General features: G+C 43.2%; 3 protein-coding genes and 3 pseudogenes across 6 annotated transcripts in view; 5 read left to right on the top strand and 1 right to left on the bottom strand.

Annotated features, from left to right (window-relative positions):
• LOC310790427 (histone H3.2) overlaps window positions 1-17527 on the top strand; it is a gene marked incomplete at its 3' end in the record, with an annotated part of 253276 nt that extends 235749 nt beyond the window's left edge. The window contains exon 2 of the mRNA XM_083652114.1: window positions 17094-17527. Coding sequence (XP_083508240.1) covers window positions 17117-17527 — 411 coding nt within the window. The 5' untranslated portion in view covers window positions 17094-17116. The remainder of the gene's footprint in view (window positions 1-17093) is intronic.
• Window positions 2322-2705, bottom strand: LOC310789659 (histone H2A pseudogene; annotated as a pseudogene). The gene has a single exon. The product of its transcript is annotated as a histone H2A pseudogene (transcript).
• LOC310790426 (histone H4) lies at window positions 5638-5949 on the top strand (the record flags this gene model as incomplete). The annotated part of the gene is made up of 1 exon (XM_083652113.1): window positions 5638-5949. One exon carries the CDS (start codon window positions 5638-5640, stop codon window positions 5947-5949), a length of 312 nt encoding a protein of 103 aa, XP_083508239.1.
• Window positions 7402-7776, top strand: LOC310790425 (histone H2B 1/2; the record flags this gene model as incomplete). Its single annotated transcript, XM_083652112.1, has 1 exon — window positions 7402-7776. One exon carries the CDS (start codon window positions 7402-7404, stop codon window positions 7774-7776), a length of 375 nt encoding a protein of 124 aa, XP_083508238.1.
• Window positions 11814-12446, top strand: LOC310790422 (histone H1 pseudogene; annotated as a pseudogene). The gene has a single exon. The product of its transcript is annotated as a histone H1 pseudogene (transcript).
• Window positions 15679-16053, top strand: LOC310789858 (histone H2B pseudogene; annotated as a pseudogene). Its single transcript has one exon. The product of its transcript is annotated as a histone H2B pseudogene (transcript).
• Window positions 17528-27993: the final 10466 nt, after the last annotated feature.

Below are 27993 nucleotides of genomic sequence, written 5' to 3'. Positions count from 1 at the left end.
TCTGTTGTAAAGTTTGCAGTCACACTTGTAGGCTACTCCCGTGCTTTTCTCAGTTTAATCTGAGATTGCATTTCGCCATTGGGTCAGAAACGAGTGGTATCTTCCTCCCCGCTCTCATCATCATCATCACGACCTTCATCGGAGCTAGCCCCCGCCCCCTGACAGCCCGACTGTGAGGTGGAGCGGCTGTCAGTGTCAGAGTCGCGCACCAGTCACCTCTCCCTCATCAAAAGCTAAGGGAGTGGTGAAATAATCTGAAATTAGCTCTCCAATTGCTGTCTGGTTGCACCTCTAACAGGAATTTAATTTAAAAGACGAGCAATGCCTTCATTGCGCAAATTCATGGTTACTTTAAGTCCTGTCACTTCACAGCCTGCCAAAACTGACAGATGACAAACACTCGCTTTTTCTCCTTTTCTTTTTTTACTGAGGACACTTTGCGTGTCGAAACGTAGTCTGCTTGTTGCACTTGTATATTAAATTGCCTAAACTTTGACCATGTGCTCCAGATTACTTTTTTCACCTGTTGACTCAGTCCCTCTTCTGAAACACACATACGAAAGGCACCCGTCTGGCGTGGATCGTCAGCTGAGAAGCAGTTTTCTACTCGCTTCTTTTATTTAAATTTTTCTAAAACACGCCAGAGGGAAATCCATACATCCATACATGGACATGATGACAGCTGGTCAAGATGTTGCTATGCAGAGAATCAATAATTTTAGTGGACGAACATGTATATGGTTGGGAGAGGGAGGCACAGAGACAGAGGCACGGGCTCACCAGTTCACATCTCACCAGTTCCTTCGTCCAATCAGCGACGATTCATGTCACCTGAGAGTACCTACCTTTTCCGGTTTGGTTAATGTGTTGTGCTTTGGTTAATGTGGTTGTGCTTTGGTTAATGTGGTTGTGCTTTGGTTAATGTGGTTGTGCTTTGGTTAATGTGGTTGTGTTTTGGTTAATGTGGTTGTGCTTTGGTTAATGTGGTTGTGCTTTGGTTAATGTGGTTGTGTTTTGGTTAATGTGGTTGTGTTTTGGTTAATGTGTTGTGCTTTGGTTAATGTGGTTGTGCTTTGGTTAATGTGTTGTGCTTTGGTTAATGTGGTTGTGTTTTGGTTAATGTGGTTGTGCTTTGGTTAATGTGGTTGTGTTTTGGTTAATGTGGTTGTGCTTTGGTTAATGTGTTGTGCTTTGGTTAATGTGTTGTGCTTTGGTTAATGTGGTTGTGTTTTGGTTAATGTGGTTGTGTTTTGGTTAATGTGGTTGTGTTTTGGTTAATGTGTTGTGCTTTGGTTAATGTGTTGTGCTTTGGTTAATGTGTTGTGTTTTGGTTAATGTGGTTGTGTTTTGGTTAATGTGGTTGTGTTTTGGTTAATGTGGTTGTGTTTTGGTTAATGTGGTTGTGTTTTCTGATTTGTCGTTGTGTTTTCTGATTTGTCGTTGTGTTTAGTAATATGTTGTGTTTTCTTATTTGTCGTTGTGTTTTCTTATTTGTCGTTGTGTTTTCTTATTTGCGGTTGTGATTTGCACTTCAGGGCCACCGTAGATCTCTCATATGTGCCTATAATGTGGGCAACAAACAACAAATTATGTATAGGCTACAGTTATTTGTAGTAGTATTACAATACAAGCAATACCACATAATTCAGAGACACACCAGGGGACTAGCAAATGCTTGATGCTAGCAAAAGACCTTGAACAAGTCTTACAGAGCCTGTGTTGTCTTCTGGCCGCCACTTTGACGTCATGCATCATTCAAATTTGAAATATCCCGCGTTGTCAACTGTTTTTACACAAGGAGAACATGAATGAATGAACAAACAATGTGTGAAGATTTAAACAGAATACAGCAGACTATTTCATGGTATTTCAGCATGCTGAATAATTTATTGGTAATTATTTACTAATTTACAATTTACTAATAATTAGTTTACTAGTAACTACTACATTATTTGTGTACCTTATTGTAAAGTGTTACAAATAATTATATGTGCACGTTATGTTTGAGGCTTTATCATAATACTAATTGAAGCCTTTTAACAATTCCTATTATGTACAATTACATTTTGGCACCGAGTGCAGTAAGTCATTTTAAATAACATCACTCCTATAATAATGTATAGCTCAAGTCATTTTCCGTTTGGTGCCAAGGCAAATTTTAAAGTTGTGCATTCTCGTGTACAAACCGGCAGCATTATAAAAGTTTTTGATAGTAATACTGATACCTTATAACTAGTATGGATAAAAGGATAACTCTTTGTCAGTGAGTGGGTGGCTCTTAAAAGAGCCGTTGGTTTGTTGTAAAGTCAAGCTGAAGCAGATTACTTCTTGGCGGCCTTTTCGGTCTTCTTGGGCAGCAGCACCGCCTGGATGTTGGGCAGCACGCCGCCCTGAGCGATGGTGACTCCGCCAAGCAGCTTGTTGAGCTCCTCGTCGTTGCGGACGGCCAGCTGCAAATGACGGGGTATGATGCGGCTCTTCTTGTTGTCGCGGGCAGCGTTTCCAGCCAACTCCAGGATCTCAGCGGTCAGATACTCGAGCACCGCCGCCAGATACACCGGGGCTCCAGCACCGACACGGTGGGCATAGTTTCCTTTGCGCAGCAGCCTGTGGACACGGCCGACCGGGAACTGGAGTCCAGCACGAGATGAGCGGGTCTTTGCCTTGGCACGAGCCTTTCCGCCGGTTTTGCCTCGTCCACTCATGTTGTATGTTTTCTTGTGATTCACGAGAGAATAAAAGAATGAATAGCAACCGCCTGGAGCCCGGTTTATATCCCTCTCGAGCGTTGACGTTCATTGGTCAGTTGCAGCTTCAAAATCGTCGCCCAATCGGGAGATTCTTGGTGGCTTGGTGTCAAGTTAACACAGTAAATAACACTTTCGCTGTGCAGTGTCTTGGTTTTTCAAAATAAAACGACTTGAGAAACTAAGAGAGGATAGAATAGAGCCACATGAACAAATAATTTAATTTCTGAGAATAATGTGATGGACGGTAGCACAGTGGGTAAAGGTGCCATTTACTAACTGTCGTCTCATCCCTTGGAGGTCCCCGGTTCGAAACCTGCCTGGACAGGTGAGGTCTCGACATCTGGACGTACAGATGCACATGCGAGGTCGGATGTCATCATTCGCTGCTATGATGACATGGACCTGTCATCTGGTCACCTTTGTGACCGATCATGTCTTCACGATTCCCAATGAGATCTCTGTGTCCTGAAGGGGGCGAGCGACGGGTAACAATTACGAATCAGTGCACTTAGGGAGAATCGCTGCGCTCCGCATACTACATAAATTAGTCTGTGCCACTTCACAGCCACTGCTGAGTGTGTGTGTGTGTGTGTGTGTGGGGGGGGGGGGGGGGGGCGTTGTTGGTGAGGTCCTTGGCGGAAGGGGTTTCCGGGCCTTGTTGGTGAGGCTGATGGCGGTTGGGAAGAAGCTGGTCTTGTGGCAGGTGGTTCTGGTCTTGGCAGACCTCAGTCTCTTGCCGTGGGGGAGTGTCTTAAAGAGTTTGTGGCCAGGGTGGGAGGGGTCAGCCATGATCTTGCGAGACCGCTTCCACCATGTCCTGGCTGCATGCAGGTCCTGGAAGGATGGCAGGTTGCATCCAATTATCTTCTCAGCGCAGCGGATGATGCGCTGAAGTCTGTTAGTGTCTTTGAGAGTGGCAGCAGCATACCAGATGGTGATGGAGGAGTTGAGGATGGACTCAACGATGGAGGTGTAGAAGTGCACCATCGTGGCCTTTGGCACTTTGAATTTCTCCAGCTGCCGCACAAAGTACATCCTCTGCTGTGCCTTCTTGGTGAGAGCTCTGATGTTCAGCTCCCATTTTAGGTCCTGGCTGTTGATGGTCCCCAGGAAGCAGAAGGACTCCACAGTGTTGACTGGCGAGTCACCCAGGGTGATGGGGGAAGGTGGGGCTTTGTTCCTCCTGTAATCCACAATCATCTCCATTCTTTTTTGAGCATTTAACACAAGGTTGTTTTGACTGCACCAAGTCACCAGATGGTCAACTTCCTTCCGGTCTCCCTTCCTGATGACAGAAAACACATGTTAATGCGAGGTATAAATGCCCCATTCACACTGAGGTCACATTCAAAATAATCTGATTTGAATCTGATTTGTATTTCCACATTTGAAAGTGGCCCAGGTCAGATTCAAATCGGGAGCACCCCAGAAATAGTCGGGAGGGGGTAATCTTGGCCACTATCGGGCAAATTATCGTCAGGTCTGGGGGAGGCATTAGGGGGAAACAATCAGATTCGGGCCACTTTTTTTTTATATATTTTATTTTAAAATTTTTATAGAACAATATACGAACAAAGAAAGGGAAAAAAACATACATACATCATTGACATTCAACAATACAACATAGTGCTATCAGCCGCATAAGGTGCTTATGTGCTTATAAGAGGGGGCACGGTGGCTCAGTGGTAGAGCTGTCGCCTCGCAGTCAGAAGGTCCTGAGTTCGATTCTCGCCTGGGACACTGTAGGCGCTGTGGTTGTGTTCCCCCCCATATCTTCAGTGCCCACTGCCCAGGTGGGGTATCTCGTCGTAAGGGCCTTTCTGTCTGTGTGGAGTTTGCATGTTCTCCCCGTGCTCCCCCAGGGGGGTTCCTCCATATATAACCCCCCCGCCCACTAAAAACATGCAGAAGATCAGATCGTCATCGTCATCCGACCAGTGACGACAACATCCGAAGTCGGTCCCCGGGCGCTGTACGAGAAAGCGACCACTGCTCCTGGCCTGCCCCAGGAGGAAAGGACAAAGCCAGGATGGGTTAAATGCAGAGGACAAATTTCACCGGCCACCGTCAGCATGTGTGTGTTGTGGCACTCCGTGCATGTGTTGTAGTGTGTGTTGTGTGACAATAAAGACGAGAAAAGAGATATCGTGTACCTGGGATTACGCCTAAGGGGGTCAAGTCAAGTCAAGTCAAGTTTATTTGTATAGCACATTTCATACACAGAGGCAATTCAAAGTGCTTCATGGGGTCCATGGGATAATAGCCGGGGGAGCCATCCACCATCCCCAACCTCAGTCACTTATCATCCTTAACCTCGTCAAAGTAAGCCAAAAACGGGTCCCAGATATTTGAGAACCTTTTAAGCTTAAGTTGGTTCTCAGGGATCTGAGTCTCTCCATCTGTAGAACTGTTAACATGATGATCATGTCCATCAGCCACACCCGAAAAGAAGGCGAAGTGGAGGACTTCCACCACAAGTATTTTGGCGACAGTTGTCCCCAGTGTCAGATATTGTTGCACTGCTTGTAAGGAAGTCCAGAGAGGACTCAGAGCAGCCGAAGATGACCCTTTGTAAGCTTTGGGGTAGATTCGGGCCACTTTTGATTGCCGAATTATTTGATTAGTTATATTGGTCTGCATTTTATTTTGAAGGCAGCGTCGCATAACCGGAAACGCGAGTGTTAGTCTCTGCTGACAGGCCACAGCTGAAGTTATTTTGAAAAAAAAAAATCCAGATGGGGGAGGACTGTTTGAAGGAATTTGGTATCGCCCAGTTAAGCGCGCTCTTTTGTTCCTCATTTAGGTCCGCAAATAATGTTTATATTGTGAAGCTTTCTGAGCGTCTTTATCAGTTTGTTCTTCTTTTCGAACTAAACGAATCAGCACGATGTCTGGAAGAGGCAAGGGCGGAAAGGGACTCGGCAAAGGAGGCGCCAAGCGGCACCGTAAAGTTCTCCGTGATAACATCCAGGGAATCACCAAGCCCGCTATCCGCCGTCTGGCTCGCCGAGGCGGAGTGAAGCGCATTTCTGGTCTGATCTACGAGGAGACCCGTGGGGTGCTCAAGGTCTTCCTGGAGAACGTTATCCGTGATGCCGTCACCTACACCGAGCACGCCAAGAGAAAGACCGTCACCGCCATGGATGTGGTGTATGCTCTGAAGAGGCAGGGCCGCACTCTGTACGGCTTCGGAGGTTAACTTCATTTACCGACCAACAAAAAAACAACAAAGGCTCTTTTAAGAGCCGCCCAATTTATCTAAGAAAAGACTATTCCTGTCTATTGATTAGTGTGTCTGTTAACGCTAAGCGGTTTCTTGTATCATGGAACACAACTCTGCTCTTGGAAAATAAATCATGTAGCCTAATCTAAACCGATTCAATCAACCTTGTGTAGCCTTGTTGGGAACAGCCACAGATCTGTATGCTGGATACTGAAACAGCAGCTTGTAAAACACGCAAATGTATAATTGCTAAAATGAGATAAACACTACCTAAAATGTATCTGCTGTGTGCAGGCACTTTCCATCCCAAAATAGGGTTTTTTTCAGTGGATTTGTCTGCCCTGGTATGTCACGTTTTTCCACTATCACTTTGCATCCCTGTGTGTGACACAGACGGACGCACAAACATACAAAGCATCCCAAAGTTGCATAAATTACTCGACCGGATTGCATCACCTCATCTGCAATGAATATACTCATCGAACAGATAAGAGTAATTCACATTATGGTGGAAATTCAATGAAGAAAGGTGCCTTAAACAGGAAGCCCTCAACATGATAAATGTATAGTAGCCTACCGTCTACTACAGTATGCTCTGTCAATTATTTGAATGTGATACTTTATTGTCCCTTTTAGCACGGTAATGTCTGTATTAGCTATCCATGATTTCTATCATGACAACATTGCGTCTAATTCTCAGTTTGATACAATGTTTCTGACATTGTAAATCAGTGGTTCTCAAAGTGGCGTCCGGGGACCACCAGGGGTCCTTGAGGGGGTTGCAGGGGGTCCCCAGCAAAAGGGGGGTCATTTATTTTCACTATAATTCCATCCATAGTGACATGGCTATGTTGGTCATGGGTTTCATACACGTTCTGTAATAAAACATCTAAAAGCTAAAACCATATCAGATGGGGACAAAGTCTTATCAGATCAGGTCCGTGGTCTAATTTATGTCCGTTTAGGGGTCCTTGATGTGAAACAGTTTGAGAAGTACTACTGCCTGCAATAGCTGAAGCGTGGTGGGAGTCCCTCTACTAGTTTGAGAACTGCTGTTGTAACAGATCCCCCCCCTCAATATCCACAAAGGAAGTTTAATCGGTGCCATTAATTACCCAAGGGGTGGGGGTGGGGCGTTGTAATGTGAAATGTATAGAGCAAAGGTCCAAGGCTTTAATAAAACACTTAATTTCGTTTTTTGTACAGAGCCCAATATTTGATGGGAATGGGAACAATATTCCGAGTGCGCGCGCGGAATCTGGAACCAATCAGAATACACCTACAGGGAGGTGCGCGTGCAGTCACGCGACGAAACTCAACCAACCGCAGGCGGGGAGCTGCACAATGCTATTTGCATCAGCTGGCTATAAATACAGTTGTTCTGTCTTGCGGAGTTCATTCGTTGCTGTCAAGTACCGAAAACTGATCATGCCTGAACCAGCCAAGCCAGCGCCCAAGAAGGGCTCCAAGAAAGCCGTCACCAAGACTGCTGCCAAGGGCGGCAAGAAGCGCAGAAAGACCAGGAAGGAGAGCTACGCCATCTACGTGTACAAGGTGCTGAAGCAGGTCCATCCCGACACCGGCATTTCCTCCAAGGCCATGGGCATCATGAACTCCTTTGTGAACGACATCTTTGAGCGCATCGCCGGCGAGGCGTCTCGCCTGGCTCACTACAACAAGCGCTCCACCATCACCTCCAGGGAGATCCAGACCGCTGTCCGCCTGCTGCTGCCCGGTGAGCTGGCCAAGCACGCCGTGTCCGAGGGCACCAAGGCCGTCACAAAGTACACCAGCTCCAAGTAAACCGCTTTGTACTACATCCACCCAAAGGCCCTTTTGAGGGCCACCCACTGCTTCATAAAAGAGCTTGTTCATCTACTTGGTTATTATAAATGCATGCTTTTAAATGGTAATTACTTGAGTTCAGTTTTAGTTTAGTACAATAGGCAGATGACTGCCTGAGGGCGGACACTACTCCATACAATGCAGGTTTTCAAGCCGTGAAACTAATATGGGAATTAATGTTTCTCTAGTAATTGGAGGGTGTCTGGTGTTATGGGAGAATTATAGATTTTCTAATTTTCTTTGGTTTATTGGAAAGTAAATTAAATAACCAAAATGGCATGTAAGTGTACTGCTCATACTAAAATGAAATCAGTTGTAGCCCTACTATTTTTCATGTTTCTAGTCTTGAACCAACCTTTATTGTAACTTGCATAATAAGCCTCATTATCCTATTATCAGGGATGCAAACTATGGTCACCTTTACATGGACACCTTTTTCCTCACAAAATAGGGCAATTAAGTGAATGATTTTGTCTGACCTGGCATTGGTCACCTTTTCCACTGACTTTGCATTCCTGTATTATAAAGGAGAACATGTGGGCAATCTGCTCTGTTTACATTTTTGTCCCACTGATGTCATTAGTGATGTCATAAATCACTGATGATGTCATACGTGATGTCATAAATCACTGATGTCATCAGTGATGTCACTTGATAAATTGTGCATTGTAACATCACAGATGATGTCATCAGTGACATCGGCATTGTGACATCACTGATGATGTAGTGATGTCAAAAGACATTGGTGATGTCATCAGTGATGTCATAAGTCTGATTGGTGTAAACTTATGGGGCGCACACACACCCGTGCCCATGTAAATTAAGGGCAATAACATTGTGTGAGCAACACACACACACACACAGATAGACACATACACCAATAGAGCAGGCGAGGCCACGTAGCGGCCGAGCTGCGTATGTGAGCTGAATCAAGCGCGAGATGCCTATAGTATGTTTCAAATATAGACTTACATTATATTTCCAGTTTGGTTGATATAGGCAAATTCACCCTATATTAGGCTGCTTAAGAGAGACCTCTATATTTTCATTTATTAATTGATAGAGATGGTAGTATAATGTAGCCTATTAAACAGCTCTGCAGTTTGGCTGCCTGTTGAGGCGAGTTGAGTTCCAGGGAGAGGCATTTTTTTCCTTTGTATGTACAGTATAGCCTACTACGCCATGGCGGTCCGATTCAGAGAGACTGGATAACACAGGCATGTGCAAAGTCCGGCCCGGGGGCCAAATGCAACCCCCGGACCGATTTTAAATGCCCCGCAGCTTCTCTCTCAAAATATACTATAATGTGGCCCTCCACACCGTATTGGTTAATAATCCTTAGAGTACAATTGTATTGTATGTGTGTGTCTTTTTTCTTCTTATAACCCATATGATGCGAGAAGCAGCTGGCCCCAGGTAATTTCAAACTATCAAATCTGGCCCCCATTCAAAAAAGTTTGGACACCCCTGGGATAACAGGTCTTGAATCAGTCCTTGGAATTTAAAAATCGAATTGTGTGACCACAAGACAGATTTAGAGAGAATTTCCTTTGAAATTAACCTTAAATGAAAATTCCACCCCTAAATACTCTTACATTGTTATGTATCATCATCATCAGTCTGTGATGTTCAGTGTATTCAAGGAGATTATGTTCTGATGAAATGTTGTAATTTACCTTTTTGGTACTTGCGATCTACTTCTACTTCAGTAAGTGATTTCCTAAATTTCCCAGAGAATGGATGTGAACTTGTGTTTCATTTTACAGAGTAAAGTTACTTGTTATTGTTCAGTGACTACTTCCCCCCCAACTTTGATAACTTGCAAAGCAAACAAGTAAAAAAGCACCCAATGAATGTTTGTGGAAGATTGACATTGCTGACTAATCTAAAGTTGCTCTTTTACATTTTACGTTTTTTACTGCATCTTTGTGCAAGAGCTTCTCAAGTGTATTTTGTGACGTTTGACTCATATGTAATAAATGGAAATGAAGACTGAAAAAAAAGGGCTGATGCTCATTGAATGTGGTTCAGTTTGCGTGGTCCCAGTGCTGATGAATGAAGCCAAATCGTGCTATTAAGAAAACATCCAATCACTTCTTGTATCTTTTTCATTTATCACACCCTCTCTCTAGGCTGTGGCACAATGTAATGCATTTTGTATGGTTATTTTTCTCCCCACAAGTTTGAGTTTTATATTACTGATACTTTCATTAATTGAAATACTTTTCTATTAAAGGTGCAGTCTGTTCCAATTGACATTTTAGTCCCCCCCCCCCCACACACATCATGCTTCAGTCCAGTCTTTCTTTGCATTATGCACTAATACTAAATAGCTATTGTTAACCATGTCAAATATGAATATCAAAGAATTTGCACTGAAATTGTGACTATGCAATTTTCAAATTTCAGCATATTTGAGGCAGCTGGGTTATTTTAAATTGAAATGATACAGATGAATTAGTATTACAAAATCGCTTAAAATAAGTGGTTCTCAACCTGTGGTATGGGTACCACACCCACATAAATGGCTACTACACCACAGTAAGCAAGTCTGCTAATCCATTAGGCTACAAATTCACTAGTATTCAAATTGATTTCCAATGTTTTTATTTATTAATTCTCGTTAAGAAAGTCTTAATCATGTGATTAGTAAAAGGAAGCATGGTGGAGGCACTCTCACAACTGGTAATACAATATAGGTGAAGAAACATAACAGTGGATTAAGAAACATTTACAACAGTAACTAATTCAGTGGAAAATAATCACAACGCTACACTGCATGGGTATTCAGCTGTAGTAGTAGTTATAGTAGTAGTAGTAGTAACAACATATATCAGCCTATGTAAGTTTATGTACCTTTGTATTTTGTATGTAGCCTTACTAGCCTATGATGTGAAGCATGAATCTAACAAATTTCCACACGGGGGACGGTATGGAAATTTGGGCAGTATTTCTCACCTTATCTTATCACAGAAATAAACAACAATTAGAAGGTGAAAAAATGCCCTTTATTCAAAGAATTTCATGGTCTGATCCCAGACCTAAACCACCCTGTGACTGTAGACCGCAATATGAAGTTACTAATGGAAATATTATAAACTACCACAGTGCTAATCAAAACTAAATAAAATAAAACATATTCTCAACCTTCAACAACTCATATAGAGCTGCCTCTTAGCCACGCACTAACCTTGCAGTTCTTAAAATGTGATCCATCAGACTGTGAAGAGTGATTTATCAGGCTAACTAACATCATGATAGTTCTGCCTAATGGACTCAAGCAAGTTGGATAGCAGTGTATTAGTCTATATAAGACAATCATGCTATTGGAAAATATATGTTTGGCCTATAGCTACTTTTACGTAAAAACAAACATAAACATAAAACATAATTTCAGTTGTAATTAATCATGGGTGTAAGAGTCAGAAAGCTAGCGCCTCAATGTAACCCGCCCAAAGTCACTGCCATTCCTCACTGTGTTTACCGACACCAAAACATATGACGATTAAAACAAAACTAATCATAGCACTACAGCACTTTGACTTTTATTCCGTCGTCAAGCATCTCTGCTTACTGGAAAACTATTGTTCTTTGGAATCTAAAACATATTAAACATTTTATGAGTCGAAATGTGAGGAAATCCCACTGCCAACCGAATACTGTGACAGTGTAATGGAGAGGTTTGAAGCTTCCCTGAATAAAAATAAAGTCTCATCGTTGCTAAAAACGACTTCATTCCGAAAGGAAACAAGTTTTCTAACAGGTCCAATAACATTTACACTTGAAAACTGCTCCAATCGGTGTATTTTATCCCTAAAACCTGGAAGAGAAAACACAAGTGCCGCCACATTTCAACAGGACAGAGAGAGATGGTGTGGGTTGAGTCTACACGGTCCTCATGCTCTGTATAAGTCCCGCCTCTTGCTCTGCGCATAGACAAAGAGTCAGACAGATTCTGTAGAGCTGTGTGAAGCAAAAAAGGCGAGAAAAGAAGAATGGCAGAAGTCGCTCCAGCTGCACCCGCCGCTGCCTCCCCGGCTAAAGCCACCAAGCCGGCCAAAGCCGCGAAGAAGAAGGTCGTGAAGCCGAAGAAGGCTGGTCCCAGCGTCGGTGAGCTGATTGTCAAAGCTGTGTCCGCCTCCAAGGAGCGGAGCGGCGTGTCTCTGGCTGCCGTCAAGAAGAGCCTGGCTGCTGGAGGCTACGACGTGGAGAAGAATAATGCCCGGGTCAAGATCGCCATTAAGAAGCTGGTGGAAAAGGGCGCTCTGCTCCAGGTTAAGGGCACTGGAGCCTCCGGCTCATTCAAGGTCCCCAAGGCAGAAAAGGTGAAGAAGCCCGTTGCTAAGAAACCCGCTGCTAAAGCCAAGAAGCCCGCTGCCAAGAAACCAGCCAAGAGCCCGAAGAAGAAGGCTGCAGCTAAAAAGCCAGTAGCCGTAGCCGCCAAGAAATCCCCCAAGAAAGCCAAGAAGCCCGCTGCAGTGGCTAAGAAACCAGCCAAGAGCCCCAAGAAGGCGACCAAGAGTCCCAAGAAGGTGGCGAAGAAGCCCGTTGCCGCCAAGAAGGCACCAGCGAAGAAAGTTGCCAAGCCCAAAGCAGCACCCAAGAAAGCTGCACCCAAGAAGAAGTAAAGCTGCTGCCTTGACCTCTCCCCAAAAAGGCTCTTTTAAGAGCCACCCACAACCTTCATGAAAGAGCATCTATTCTTGTGATTCATTTTATGGTTGATTGTAGATTGTGGCAGATTGAACACACACACACACCACGAAAACAATTAACTGTCCACCATGAACTGCTGTTTTTTTATATTAGACAAAAATAATTGCATAATTATACATAGGTACATAAGCATATGCCATAAAGGACACGTTCATCACCTTATGCATCACAACAGAAATGCAAACATCAATCACATAATACATTTCCCACTTTGCACCTTTTCTGTTTCCTCTACTTTTCTCTTATTCTAATGTACATTATTAGTAGTAGTTTTTTTAAGAAATAAATTCATAGATCATTTCATTTTCATTCCCCACAATCCACAAAATGTGTCTATTCTATTACTGTGTTAATTTAACTATTAGCTGCTACAAATTCTTAGATATTACGTATTGTTTTAGTTACTTTTGTTGTTCGTGGTGTGTTAATCATCAGATCTTAGTCTTGTCTTGTATCTTTATCATGATTTTGCTGGTTATTATCTTTATGAATTGCAGAAAGGCGCTGGCTGCTCAAATACTGCTCAATTCAAGTCTTGTCGCCGTCAGACTCAGCTGCTGTGGAGGAGTGCTTTGTGGTTTAATTTTAGTTTGAATTTTTGGCGTCTCTCCTCCAATTGATCATCAATTGAAGCTTGCGCCTCCCCGGCCCGGCCTCAGGCAGTCCAATCAGCGTGTAGCAGCACTCCAGCCTTGCCTTTATAAAGCCAACATTCACTACAGGAAAACAGGTGAGGGTGCACTGATTTGACTGTGATTTGGTATGAACTTGTTAACCTTTTCCCATTTATTTCCCCATGGAGTCACTTCGAGTGGAAAATGGGGACTGAAGAGGAGTGCCAGTGCTGAGCTGTCCCTACAGGAACCAATAGTGGGTATGCAGTTTGGCAGATTCATGGAAGGTGGGTGGCTCACAGAGGTTGTCCCCTGGAGATGGGGCATCTAAGTCGGGGTAGAAGCAGGCGGGTGAGGGTGAGGGCGAGGGCGCTGTCCTGGGTCTCTGCGTAGGGACAGGCAGGAGGGTGCGGCTCTGACCTGGGTCTCTGAGGCCGACCATGAAGCTCACAGGGCGGGTAGAGGGACTCTGAGGCTGACCATGCAGCTCACAGGGTGGGTAGAGGGAGGCTGGGAGCACTGTCCTGGGGCTAGGAAACCGGCCCTTGGGCTCATAGGGCGGGTACCGTGCGACTGTTTTGGCTAATATTAGCTAAAGTTTGCTTGCTTGCTAACGGACGAGTTGCTAGCTAGCTAGTAGCACAAGCCGATTAACCAGCCAGCATGATCAACCCCAGGAAATGTGATCAACATTGTCGGGAATTGTCGGTCAACATCGGCCATGAATCATACAAACATTAAAATATAAAGTATTTTATAAGCCTGGCAATAAGTGTGGCAATAGCCAGGCCGGAGGCATTATGGATTCGGGTTGTCCGCCCGTCCGCTGTTCGTTAACGCAATATCTGAGGAACGCCTTGAGGGAATTTCACATTGACTTGGACTCATGGATGAACTTATTAGATTTTGGTGGTCAAAGTTCAAGGTCACTGTGTCCTCACGAATGCCATTCCCAAGTTCGTTAACGCGATATCTCAGGAACGCCTTGACGGAATTTAATCAAATTTGCCTCAAACGTCCAACTGATTCGATTTTGGTGGTTAAAGGGCAAAGTTCAAGGTCACTGTGACCTCACAAATCCCATTTCCAAGCTCGTTAATGCAATATCTCAAGAACGCCTTGACGAAGTTTCTTCCAATTTGCCTGAAACCTCCACTCAAAGATGAACAGATTAGATTTTGGTGGTCAAAGTTCAATGTTACTGTGACATCACAACCGCTCGTTTCATGCTCGTTAACATGATATATCAGGAACACGGAATTTCATCTAATTTGACTCAAATGTCCACTTTGACTCATGGATGAACTGATTACATTTTGGTCAAGGTCACTGTGACCTCCCATTTGGCTCAAACGTCAAAGTCTGGATGAATGTCGACTGATCACTTGTTGGCAGAGGCATATATCTACGGTGCGGTCATTCTAGTCTTTTGAAGGAGTAAGCCTAGAAATGTACACGCTGGGCAGGGTGCTGGGTGCTCTCCGGTTCTGCAGTTCAATGCGGCAGCGCTACACTTGGTGTCGCACACAGCTCGAATTTGCGCTCAAAGTTCAAATTGTATAAACTTTGACCTATCTACCGTTTTTTAAATAGACTTTATTCAATTATTCAGTCAGGGGTTACAAACATTTACAGTATATATATATATATATTATAAACGGTAGAAAGGAATAGTTACCAAAAATAAGAAGTCTGTTAGAAAGTGAGCAGGTGCCAGGGTGTGGGTCTCTTTGTTCTGATGTCCAGTGTTCTTTGTCTTTTCAGTTCGGTTATGATTTGTTTATAGACCACTTCACCTGGGATGACTGCTTGGTGGATAACTGTGGCACACCTCGTCTTCCACAATTTGGCCACGACCACACAAACAACTGTCAAGAAAAAGTCCTGGTGTGGCCCTGGCATTATTTCATTAAAGACACCATACATCACAGCATTATAATTCACAGTAACATTAAAACCAATACTAACCATTTTCCCCCAAACATATTTAGATCTCTCACATTTTAGGAGCAGATGTTCTATAGTTTCATCCTCCTTGCAGTCGTCCATAGGACACTCTTTGGTTGTGACAAAGCAGCTCCACTTGACGACTGCTCGGACTGCTAGTCTGCCAACTGAGACCAGCCACATCATGATGTCTCTCTTGTTTTCTGAGAGACACTTACTAAATATATTTTTAATACAAACCTGAGAGCTTGCTTCATCTAAATGTTTGTGAACTATCTACCGCTGACCTTTCTCTGATCTACTTCGGGGTGAGAGAAGAGCTTTATCATGTGGAATCAGCTTTACAGTCGAGCCCTCAGGAGTCGTTTTATTTTGAAAATCCAAGACACTACACGGCAAAAGTGTTATTTCCTGTGTTAACTTGACACCAACAATCTTCTGATTGGTCGACGATTTTGAAGGTACAACTGACCAATGAACACGCACGAGCCGCAGGATTCTATTTGCATAGCTGTCTATAAATACAGTCGTTTTGTCGCCTTCACTTCATTCGTTCGTTGCTGTGAAGTACCGAGAACTGATCATGCCTGAACCAGCCAAGTCAGCGCCCAAGAAGGGCTCCAAGAAAGCCGTCACCAAGACGGCCGCCAAGGGCGGCAAGAAGCGCAGAAAGTCCAGGAAGGAGAGCTACGCCATCTACGTGTACAAGGTGCTGAAGCAGGTCCACCCCGACACCGGCATCTCCTCCAAGGCCATGGGCATCATGAACTCCTTTGTGAACGACATTTTTGAGCGCATTGCCGGTGAGGCGTCTCGCCTGGCTCATTACAACAAGCGCCGCACCATCACCTCCAGGGAGATCCAGACCGCCGTTCGCCTGCTGCTGCCTGGCGAGCTGGCCAAGCACGCCGTGTCCGAGGGAACCAAGGCCGTCACCAAGTACACTAGCTCCAAGTAAACTACTAGAGCTTCACCAACACAAAGGTCCTTTTAAGGGCCACCCACTACTTCATAAAAGAGCGTACTATCTACACATACACGCATGCAATACAACTACAATTATGTTTTGTTGATAGTTTCAGGGATGCGAACTTGTTTGTATTTTTTTTGTAGTGTGCCCTGATTTGTCAATTTTTTCACTCTGCTTTTGCAGCCAGGAAGATATGAATTTGAATCGTTCCTGTATATTTCTATGTATCCCGTGTCTGCACCAATCAGTCCATTTCCTTGTGCAAACATATACCATGGCGAACTAAATTTACCTTTATCTATCCTACAGTATTATTTTCAAATAAGCACTCTTGACTGCAATAGTCGTTTGTATAATAGTCATACATCAACAGAATTTAAATGAGTGATGTATTATAACTAAAATGCATTATGCAAAGTGTACTTGGACTTTAAAACAGGTTTCACTCGGCATGACATACAAGAAGAATAAAGCATTGTGCAAGTGTTAACTTCCCCATCCTGTGCATATTCTTCTGCTGTTCTCCATAGATTATAGAGCACTAACCAAATAAACATACATGACTGTAGCCTACACAACTAAATACATGTAGCCTATAACAGTAGCCTATTTTAAATTAGTTTGAGTTATAATAGTGTATCCAGGATTTTGTTTTCCGCTCTTCACACTCCACTGTTGGAGCCCATTATTTTCTATTGTATTTGATCTTATTTTAGTTTGTGTTTTTATTATTTTTAACCATGATTTAGCTGGTTATCTTTTCTACATAGGAGTGAAAACAGTGACAGAAAATACTTCGGTTAGTAAAAACATAATAATTTAGTAAGCCTACACATTGTAGGCTACAATCGTCCTCTTCAGAATTTCTGCGCCGCTGTAGCAGAGGAGTATTTTGAATTTGGGCGGACTTTCCATCTGCCGATGCGTGCGCGCGCGTCCCTCAGGCAGGCCAATCAGCGCATGGCAGCTCTCCTGCGCTGGCTATATAAAGCCGGTGACATTCGCTGTGAGACCATTTTGTGCTCTAGAAGGAAGTGCTGACTGCTCTACAATGGCCAGAACCAAGCAGACCGCTCGTAAATCCACTGGAGGCAAAGCTCCCAGGAAGCAGCTCGCCACCAAGGCTGCCCGTAAGAGCGCCCCGGCCACCGGCGGCGTCAAGAAGCCTCACCGTTACAGGCCCGGTACCGTGGCTCTCAGAGAGATCCGTCGCTACCAGAAATCCACCGAGCTGCTGATCCGCAAGCTGCCCTTCCAGCGCCTGGTGAGAGAGATCGCCCAGGATTTCAAGACCGACCTGCGCTTCCAGAGCTCCGCTGTCATGGCTCTGCAGGAGGCCAGCGAGGCTTACCTGGTCGGCCTGTTTGAGGACACCAACCTGTGCGCCATCCACGCCAAGAGGGTCACCATCATGCCCAAAGACATCCAGCTGGCCCGTCGCATCCGCGGAGAGCGCGCTTAAACCATCTGCTTTCGACACCAACCCAAAACGGCTCTTTTAAGAGCCACCCCCATCTTCACTGCAAAGGGTTGCTATTCCTGCGTTTCGTTTTGCAATTATGCATAATTGTGTTTTGTGTTTAATAATAAACATTTAATAATAACCCTAGATAACACCCCGCCCCTATTACCATAGTATGCTACCTGGCATACAGCAAAAGCACTAGTAGCTTATCTACTTTTCAATAACGTTACATTTAACGGATAAAAATGGAGGTGAGCGCTTCTGTCCACGACTGTTATTTATTCAGAACAGCTTTATTGTAATTAAATTACGTGTTTTGTGTAGGGAGGGAAATTCAACAATGTCATGTGGATTATGATTCCAGCCATGGAAAAAAACAATCCCAATGAGTTTTATGTCAGAATTTAGAGGATGAAGATGTCAGAATTGTGAATCTGAGAACTCCAATGGATATTCGACTCACTGCCACTCCACACAACGGCTCTTTTCAGAGCCGCCTCAATATTCAATCACGTTTATTCAGCTTTTAAAATGTAACATAAATTCAGTTGACAAAATGTGTATTCCAACATAACAGGCCATTCTGCTTTTTTCACATTTTTGAAATAAAAAATGTTCTGAGGGTTTTACATAAATCCAAAAACCATCAAATCACAATACAAAAGCACAAATAAAAGATTAGGCTACATGTTCGTAGGTCGAGGGGCTTGCAATTCATGACATCAAATACATTGCCAATACAATGAAAGGCAAAATAAAACACTAAATTCAGAAGTCCAGTAGCCTACATGCCAGGGGAATGTCTGCTGCCTATCAAGAGTTATTTGTGACCATGTCACTGTTGATAACAGTGTGTTGGCTGAACCCTGCAACATGGCCCAGACCTGAAGCAGGTGTTTCTATTTCATCCTCACATTTAAATCATAAGACATGTTTTTGTTGTTTTCTTTATTTCCATCTTATTTTCCCCCCAATTACACCCAACAAAACGTAGGCTATTGAAGAAAAGTACTTTAGTTTCTTCATGAAAACCCGCTTAAATTCAAACTCAGGCGTGCGCTGCTTCTCTGCAGCCTCTTTTCTGATTGGACGAACAGGAACCGCTCCGTCCGCACCCAGGACATATAATCCAGGGCTTCCCTTGTGCTTCACATTTTCTTTGAGTCTCAGCTCTTGAAAGAAGTCTTCACCATGAGTGGCAGGGGCAAAACCGGCGGAAAGGCTCGCGCAAAGGCGAAGACCCGCTCATCTCGTGCCGGGCTCCAGTTCCCGGTCGGCCGTGTCCACAGGCTGCTGCGCAAAGGAAACTACGCTCAGCGTGTCGGTGCTGGAGCCCCGGTGTATCTGGCGGCGGTGCTCGAGTACCTGACCGCTGAGATTCTGGAGTTGGCTGGAAACGTCTTTTTCCCTTTTGTCACCAGGCCTCCCAAAGCTGTTTCTGGAGCGACAGCAACTGAATGTTTTTGAGCCATTTTTTTTTTTTTTAACAATTATTTATTGAGTTTGATTTCATGTTGGTGACAAGAAACAGAATCGAATACAAACAAGTACAGGAACAGAGAAATTACAGCACAGCAACAGGGAACACAGACAACAACTAACAATAGAGCACAATACGACATAACAACAACAGCAGACAAAACAAAACAACAACAAAAAAAATTAAAAAATAAACAAGGTATGCCAAACTTGTTTAGAGTGTGTAAGAATATAATTAATTTGGAGTACTAAAGTAAGTAATAGCACGGGTCCAATTGTCAATTGTATTGCTGCGAGCGTTATTAACCTTAGAAGTAGATAGCTCGAGTTGTAATATCTCAATAAAGAAGGTAAGCCAAATCCTCCTTAATGGAAGATTATCTTCAAACCAGCTCTTAATTATAGTTTTCTTCGCAGCTGTTGAGGCTGCCAATAGTATTCTTTTGTCCTGGTAAGTTAGAACTAAATTGGGATTATAAGCAAACAAAAACAGGGCTGGGCACAAAGGTAGAGAGTTTGAAAAGAAGTTCCCCAACAGTTCAGCCACAAATGTCCATAGTTTCCCAACCGGTTCACAAAACCAAAACATATGAGAAATATTACCTACAGCAGAAACACAGCATTTATCACATAAATCACTACTAATGATGTTTAACTTAAATCTGCGATCAGGTGTAAAGTAAATTCTGTGAGCAAACTTGTAATGAATTGCTTGGTGGGCAAGATTTTTTGACGATGAGAATATGTTGTTCCATATTTCATGCCAATCCCAGTCAGCATCAAGACCACAACCACGGAAATCCTCTTCCCATTTGTTTATTAAAGGGAGGCAACTGAGATTATGGGAGGATAATTTATTATAAATTTGGGAGACTATATTATGTAATCTTGTACGGAGGAGCAGGTGGGCCAGTGGGTGAGAACAGAGTTGAGAGTCCCAAGGGACTCCATATGTTTTTAAAGCAGTGCGGAGTTTGATATAGAGAAACCAAGAAGATCCAGGGAGGGAATACCTGTCCTTCAAATCTTGGAAAGAGCAGAGGGCATTCCGATCATAAATATCACTCAAATTAAATATACCCAAATCAGACCAAGGACGAAAAACAAAAGGCCCAGTCCCGGTCAATAGAAAATGATTATTCCAAAGAGGAGACAGATCATGTAAACTACATGTGATTGAAAGAAATTTGTTTATTTGATACCATATATGAACACTGTTGTGAATGATTGACCCTGACTGGGACAAAATAGTTCTAAGTTTTTTATTACTAAAAAGTAAATCCTGGATTCTAATTGGGAATGCAATTGCATTCTCTAAAGACCTCCAGGGTACAACAGAACTGGGGTTAAGCCAAATCTTCAGTGCTCTTAATTGAAATGCCCAAAACTTAAAGTTAGGGAAGGCAAGACCTCCAGCGTTTTTGGGACGTTGTAAAGTAGACATGCTAATTCTGGGTGGTTTGCCGTTCCATATAAATTTCCTACAGGCTGAATAAAGTTCCTGGAAGAAATTTGGCGGTGGGGGTAGTGGTATCATTGAAAATAGGAAGTTTACACGTGGCAAAATATTCATTTTAATGATATTGATCCTTCCATAGAGACTAACCTGGAGAGAATCCCATTTTAATAAGTCATTCCTAATTGAGGTTAAAGACGCATCATAATTTTCTTTTACAACATGGGAAAGGCTAGGTCGGATTTGGATACCAAGATAGGTGAAGCCTTTGGCATCAAAAGAGAGTGGAGAAGGTAAATTTTCTAGTCTGGCTGTAGAATTAAGAGGCATAATAGCAGTCTTGGTCCAATTAATTTTATAGCCAGAAAGAATACCAAATTCATTGATTACTTTTAATAAATGGGGGAGTGAATTTGAGATGTCAGAAAGATACAATAAAATATCGTCAGCGTATAGCGAAATTTGATGTGATGTGTCTTTAATGATGATAGGAGAAATTAAATGGTTCTGTCTAATTAATTGAGCAAGAGGTTCAAGAAAAAGGGCAAAAAGACTGGGAGACAAAGGACACCCTTGTCTGGTGGACCTAAACAGTGTAAAGTCAGACGCACCCGGGTGACCTGTTTGAACACGTGCAGTGGGACCATGGTAGAGTGTACGGACCATTCTGACAAAATTACTTCCAAAACCAAACTTTTTCAAAACTTCCCAGAGAAAGTCCCACTCCACGCGATCAAAGGCCTTCTCAGCATCCAATGAAAGCACAGCACAGGAATGAGATTGAGTTGTAGCAGAATCAATAATATGTAAGAGACGTCTGATGTTATCTGCTGCAAAACGGCTTTTGATGAAGCCAGATTGGTCATGATGGACAAGAGAAGAAATATATTTGTCCAGCCTTCGAGCCAGTACTTTTGCAAAAAGCTTAAAGTCACAATTCAAAAGAGAGAGTGGTCTATAGCTGGAACATTCCAGAGGATCCTTCCCTTTCTTTAAAAGCAGTGAAATAAGTGCAGCCTTTTGGTCTCGATGAAACGAACCTGTTTCTAATGCATAATTTAAGGAGTCTAAGAGGACTGGACCAACCAAGTCCCAGAGCACTGACAGCAGCTCCGGGGGGATGCCATCTAGACCAGGCGATTTTGACTTAGGCATTGAGTCCAACGCCTCTTACACTTCAACAAGTGAAAGAGGAGAGTCCAGATCTGCAGCTTGCTGGGCAGAGAGAGAAGGAAGAGCTAAGCCACTGAGGAAAGATGTTATAGCAGATGAATCAGAGGAGGACTCTGATGTATACAATTTAGAATAAAAGGCAGTAAATGTTTCATTTATTTGTGAAGGTGAAGTACAAAGTTCACCATTGTGATTGCGAATGGCGTCAATAGATGCCAGCTGCTCAGACTGCTTTAATCTCAATGCCAAAAGTCTAGATGGCCTTTCTGCATTTTCATAATGTATTTGGCGAGACTTACGATGCAAGAATTCAGCCCTAGAGTGTAATAATGCTTTATAATCAATTTTAAGTCTTGAAATTTCAGATTGCCTATCATTACAGAAATTTACTTTCTGCAAGGAGTCCAGGCGAACAATTTCATTGTCAAGATAAACATATCTGCGTTTACGCTCCTTGTTCATATAAGAGGAGTAGGAGGTGCAGATGCCTCTTATTGCAGCTTTAGTGACGTCCCAGAGAGTCTGTGGATCAATCCCAGGTTGGGCATTAATTTCTAAAAAGTCTGTAATATCTTTTATAAGTTGGTTCAAAAAGACATTATCTTGTAACAAGGTTACATTGAAGCGCCATCGCTTGTTGCCAAGTGAAGTTGGAACATGATCTAATGAAATTAAGATTGGGGAATGGTCTGAAAGAAGTATAGGTAGAATTTGAGATTGACAGACAGATTTGAGAACACTAGGAGAAGCAAGAATGTAGTCGATACGAGAATAACTCTGATGACGGGCTGAAAAAAATGTGAAATCTTTGACTAGAGGGTTCAACACACGCCAAACATCAATGATATTTAAATCTTCTAGAAATGATTTGATATATTGCGAAGATGAGTGCCGTTGTAATGGGTTAGTATTACTAGTGTCAAATATAGGATCCACAACCAGATTCAAATCACATCCCAGAACCAATATACAATCCACAAATTCAAGGAGTTTTTGAGCCATTTATCAGCATAGCAGTTGACACTTGCCAGGCGGAATAGTTGCAGCGCGCACGTACCATTTTAACATTGGGCTTATGAAATGACTTGGAATGCCATTTCAATAATGAGAGACTAGAAGGAAAGTACAATAAACTTTAATGATAAACAACAACACTTAGATTTGGCGAATGACTCCATGGTATGATGACGCTCCTCTGAGCCGAGAGGAGGACGTCAGTGATTTATAGGATAGAGAACCCCCATAGGGAGTTCTACTGGAGTCATGACGTTGGTGGTGTTCAGGGGAGGAGGAGGGGCGAAGCAGCAGCTACTCAGGAACAGCAGCTATATGGGTGAACAAACAGGGTGAGTTACGACTTGCAAGAGTCTTAAATAGAACTTCATTTAGGTGATTGGCCAACGGCCGAAGAGAGGGAAAGCGTGGGAGACATTGATTGGACAGGGATAAAGAGGGCGTGCATATTTATGAATGGCTGATGTAACCTGAGGGCGTTGCTGCAGGGGAGAGAGAGATGAATGGAAAGGAACCATGGATTAGTGAATGGGATGGATAAACAATCATTGACTAGTGAAGTAGTCTTCATTATTGAAAACAGTCTAAGACATTATATAATCATTTTGGAAGTAAATTGTAATCTCAAATCTTTCCAAGTACCCCCTGCAAGCTGCTCAAGTACCCCTAGGGGTACACGTACCCCTGGTTGGGAATCACTGCTCTAATCCACACTAATCATTAGAGACCTGCATTCCCTTCTTGAATTTGATGGAGTCATGATAGTTTGACTGATGGTGTAGTTGAGTGTTGATTTTGAAGGTCCCATGGTCTAGTAGTGGTGTTGGGGAAGCTACTTTAAAAGCATAGCTTAGGAAGCTACCAACTACTTCACCATGAAGTAGTTGAAACTACAGCAAAGCTACCCTGCGAGAAATGTAGTTTAGTTTAGCTTTGTAAAAAAAAAAAAGACAATGCGTGATATAGCCTACAAAAAAACGCAATGCCAGCAAAATTAATGCACCTCAATTGAGTTTATTGACACCCAATACATTAATGTTATATTTTTGTTGTTGTAGACACATCTGTTTTTTTTCTGGGTTTTGTTTTATCAGACAAGTAACAGTAAAGACTTGACTAGCATTGATTAAGGTTAGGGTACGAATCTCAGGCCAAGTCAATCAGAGGCAGCATTTCATTGCCCAAAATTGTAGTTTGTAGTTTGAGTTAAACTACACAAAAATGTCCAAAAAGTAGTTTAACTACTTGGCTCACTACGCAAATATGCATGTAGTTGAACTACCAGCAAGCTACTGCAAAATGTAATTAAACTACATAGTTCAACTACATAGTTACTATTCCACAACAGTGAGTAGCGGTCAGGATTCCTGGTTTTCACTTTTTAAATATACTTTATTGAATTTATTCAGTCAGGGGTAAACAACATTCACATTTTTTTTTAAATATATATATATAAACAGTAGAAAGGAGCAAAATAAGAAGTATATTAGAAGGTGAGCAGGTGCGAGGGTGTGGGGTCTTTTAGTTGCAGTGTTCTTTGTCTTTTCAGTTCTGATATGATTTGTTTATAGACCACTTCACCTGGGATGACGGCTTGGTGGATAATTGTATTCCACGTCTTCCACAATTTGGTCACGACCACACAAACAATTGTCCAGAAAAAGTCCTGGTGTGGTCCTAGCATTATTTAATTAAAGACACCATACATCACAGCATTATAATTCACAGTAACATTAAAAACAATGTTTTCCATTTTTCCCCAAACATATTTAGATCTCTCAGGAGCAAATGCTCTAAAGTTTCATCTTCATTGCAGTCGTCCATAGGGCACTCTTTGGTTGTAACAAAACAGCTCCACTCCACCGTACATAAGTTTATAATATGGAACTGAACTCCTTGCTCGTCCATTTTTTTTGGTCCAGCTCACCTATCCACATGACCTTTCGCTCTATGGCTGATGCAACGTTCTTAGAAAAACAGAACAGTTTTTATTACTTATTTTAATACCTAAAACTGTCATAATTTCTATCATCTATACTATAATGACGGGATCGTCTGTCTGTCCTTCGCGTATCTCGAGAACCGTTGGTCGGATCGACTTGAAACTCGGGGGGTGCGCTGATGGCGACCCGACGGAGGTCGGTGCCCTGTTTCCGTGCGATTCGGATGTGAAACACCTTCGATATTAACACATTCACTGCCAACAGTTTTTTTTTTTTACTGTAGGTAGCTTCTGCCAAGTTTTTTTTTTTGAGGATTCTGGCTCATCTTTCAAGAGCCGAGGATTATTTTCTGTTAGGATTTTGTGAACACAAAATATCTCAAAAGAACTAATAGAATGTGTGCTTTCTCTGTCTAAAAGAGTTAGTTTGTAGAGTTAGTAGTTATGTAGGCATTAGCAGTTGAATACAGCATGGTTTAAGCGTCTGAAAATTTAAGCTGAGATAAATGCCTTTTTGTGAAATTCGATAGAACAGTCACTTTAACCATTTATTTTTGGCATCAGTAAGACGTCAGACATCTAAACAATAGTTTTGAACAGTAATTTCCTCCATAACAGCAGGAAACCCCCCTCTCCTTCAAACTCCTCCCTCCGTGTGTGTTCTCCTCCTCCCTTAGTGGCTGCAGCGGGTGTGTCACAAGCGAGTTTCTGCTGCCTGTCTGCTGCCTGGCTGCCCCTCGTCGGGCGAGTCTGGATGGGCTCGCTCGTTTCTTGGGGTTTCGGTTGAGAGATTTGATGAAGCTTTTGCGATTCTGGGCTTATTTATGCTGCGTGTTTCAAAGTCTGTTGCACCCAGTCTATTTTTGGAACCCCCCACCGTTGTGCGCCACCGTTGTGCGCCAGCGCGAAAGCGTTTTCGCCAAACCATTCTACAGTATGAGAATGGTTTCCTCGCGCTTTCCCCTGCAGTTTTGGCTCGGCTTTCTTTACTCTGGAGAGCACTGTCGCCACTTAGTGGGTCGGTGGAATGGGTTGTACATGTTCGGTGGCTCCCATATTTTTATAGGAGATGTAAAAGGGTTAGATCCACGTCCCACCGTCAATCTTTTTTTTTTTTTTTGACGAGATATCTCGTCCACGGCAGTCAACCGCTGGTTTCTGCTTGACGAGATATCTCGTCCACGGCAGTGAACGTGTTAATACATGTGTTCAATCAAGCATGTGCTCCTTCCAGCCCTGGCTGATCTGGGCTAAGTGTCAACACTGCTGTGAGGACAGTCATTGAGTAAACAGTCGTTAGCTAAGTCAACATCAGTCCTTGAGATTGAATGGGGGGGGTGTTATCTTATAAGGGGTCCTTTCTGAAAAACATTTGAGAACCTCTGCTCTAGGGCATCACCACTTCCGGGAACCCGCATCCTGTGTAAGTAGGTTTGCCAGAGTAAAACCTGGCCATTTCCACCACTGCTTATGGATGAGCATCATCTGCTGCATGCCATCGAGAACCGTTGGTCGGATCGACTTCAAACTTTGGGAGTGTGCCCTATTGTGCAGTGCAGTGCCCTGTTTTTGTGCAATTCGGCATAGCGCCACCTACTGGCAACATAGAAAATGTGGTTTATCTCAAGAACCATTCGTCAGATCGACTTCAACTTTGAGGAGTGTGCTGAGGGGAACTCGACACAGTGCAGTGCCGAATTTCGTGTAATTTAGAACAGCGCCACCTATTGGCCACACAAAAAGTGGTTTATCTTGAGAACCGTTCGTCCGATCGACTTCAAACTCGAAGAGTGCGCTTAGGGAGACTCAAGGAGGTGCAGGGAGCTGAATTTTGTGCAATTTGGCATAGCGCCACCTACTGGCAAGACAAAAAGCGCCTTATCTCCATAGCCATTCATCTGATCGACTTCAAACTTGATAAGTGTGCTGCTGGGAACCTGACATAGAGCAGTGCCGAATTTTGTGCAATTCGGCACAGCGCCACCTACTGGCAACACAAAAAGTGGTTTATCTTGAGAACCGTTCATCCGATTGACTTCAAGCTTGGGGAGTGTGCTCCTGGGAACTCAAAGTAGTGTGGCGCTGAATTTCTTGCAATTTGACATAGTGCCACCTGCTGGCAACACAAAAAGCAGTTTATCTCGAGAAACATTTGTCCGATTGTGACTTCAAACTTGGGGAGTGCGCTGCTCAGACCCCGATGGAGTGCGGGAAAACATTTACCCTTGACCCTATCTCCTGCATTCTGGGACTACATACGGCAGCATTAAACCTAGTCTCCTCTTCATTGAAGCTGCTCAAAGTGCTTCTTTATAGTGCAAGAAGATGTGTTCTTCTTCAGTGGATTTCAGACTCAGCCCCAACAGTTTTGCAGTGGATTCGGAGTGTTATGGAACTTCTCCCTTTGGAAGCTATCAGCGTTTGGCTCAAGGATAGGCCATTCAAATTTGCTCAAATCTGGAACCCCTTTCTGGACTATATTGGAGAGGATAGGGCCCGGGCCCTTCGGAGTGGTCTCTGCGGACTGGCAAGGACTGACATTTCTGTTTAGGACTTGACATGTGGTGGGCTTTTATCTGTTTATTGTGTCTGGATACCCCTGCTGTACCTATTTTTACAGTGTTAACCTTCTGCCTGCTGTAGATGCTCTGTGTGTTTGTTTGTTTGGTTTTCTGTGTTGCTGTTTTGTGGAGATTGTGTGTGTTGTGTTGTGGGTGACTGGGGACAGGCATATTATTTGTTATATATAAAAAGTAGAGCGCGCACATCCACTCAAATTGCAGGTGCAGGACAAAAGCAATGAAACATATAAAAAGAAATAGAGTCCGCACACTGCTTGACTTGCTCCCAATCGATTTATTTTTGACGTTTCGGTCAACAAGGACCGGACTGAAGAAGGTCCTTGTTGACCGAAACGTCAAAAATAAATCGACTGGGAGCAAGTCAAGCAGTGTGCGGACTCTATTTCTTTTTATATTATTTGTTATCCCATTCAACACTGACTGTTTGCCCCTCTGATAACAAAAAATGGAATAAACATACTACGAGGACCAGTGGTGGAGACCGAGTGACTGTTCTGGCTTATGCCGATGACGTCACGGTCATAGTAAAAAGTCAAAAGGAACTAGACATAATAAATTAACACCTTAAAAGAGGTATCTGGTGCCAGACTGAACCATAATAAAACAAAAGGAGCCTCACGTCGGTTTGGCAGAGCAATGAATGAGTAAATGTCTTTGGCACTAAGCCAGTTTGACTTGAAAATGCTGCAGACTATTTCTGGGTCATGCTGGTTGGGCCTGCATGTTAAGTTATGCTTTACTTGGGAAAACACAGACATCCTAACAAAATACTAGTTTGCATCTCTGAATAATTCAAGCTTTTAATGTACAATTCCAT

This window comes from Poromitra crassiceps (assembly GCF_964638095.1).
Source record: "Poromitra crassiceps genome assembly, chromosome: 15".
In the NCBI taxonomy this organism is placed as follows: domain Eukaryota; kingdom Metazoa; phylum Chordata; class Actinopteri; order Beryciformes; family Melamphaidae; genus Poromitra; species Poromitra crassiceps.
The sequence above is the reverse complement of the archived record's forward strand: the minus strand, read 5'-3'. Positions and strand labels throughout refer to the sequence as shown.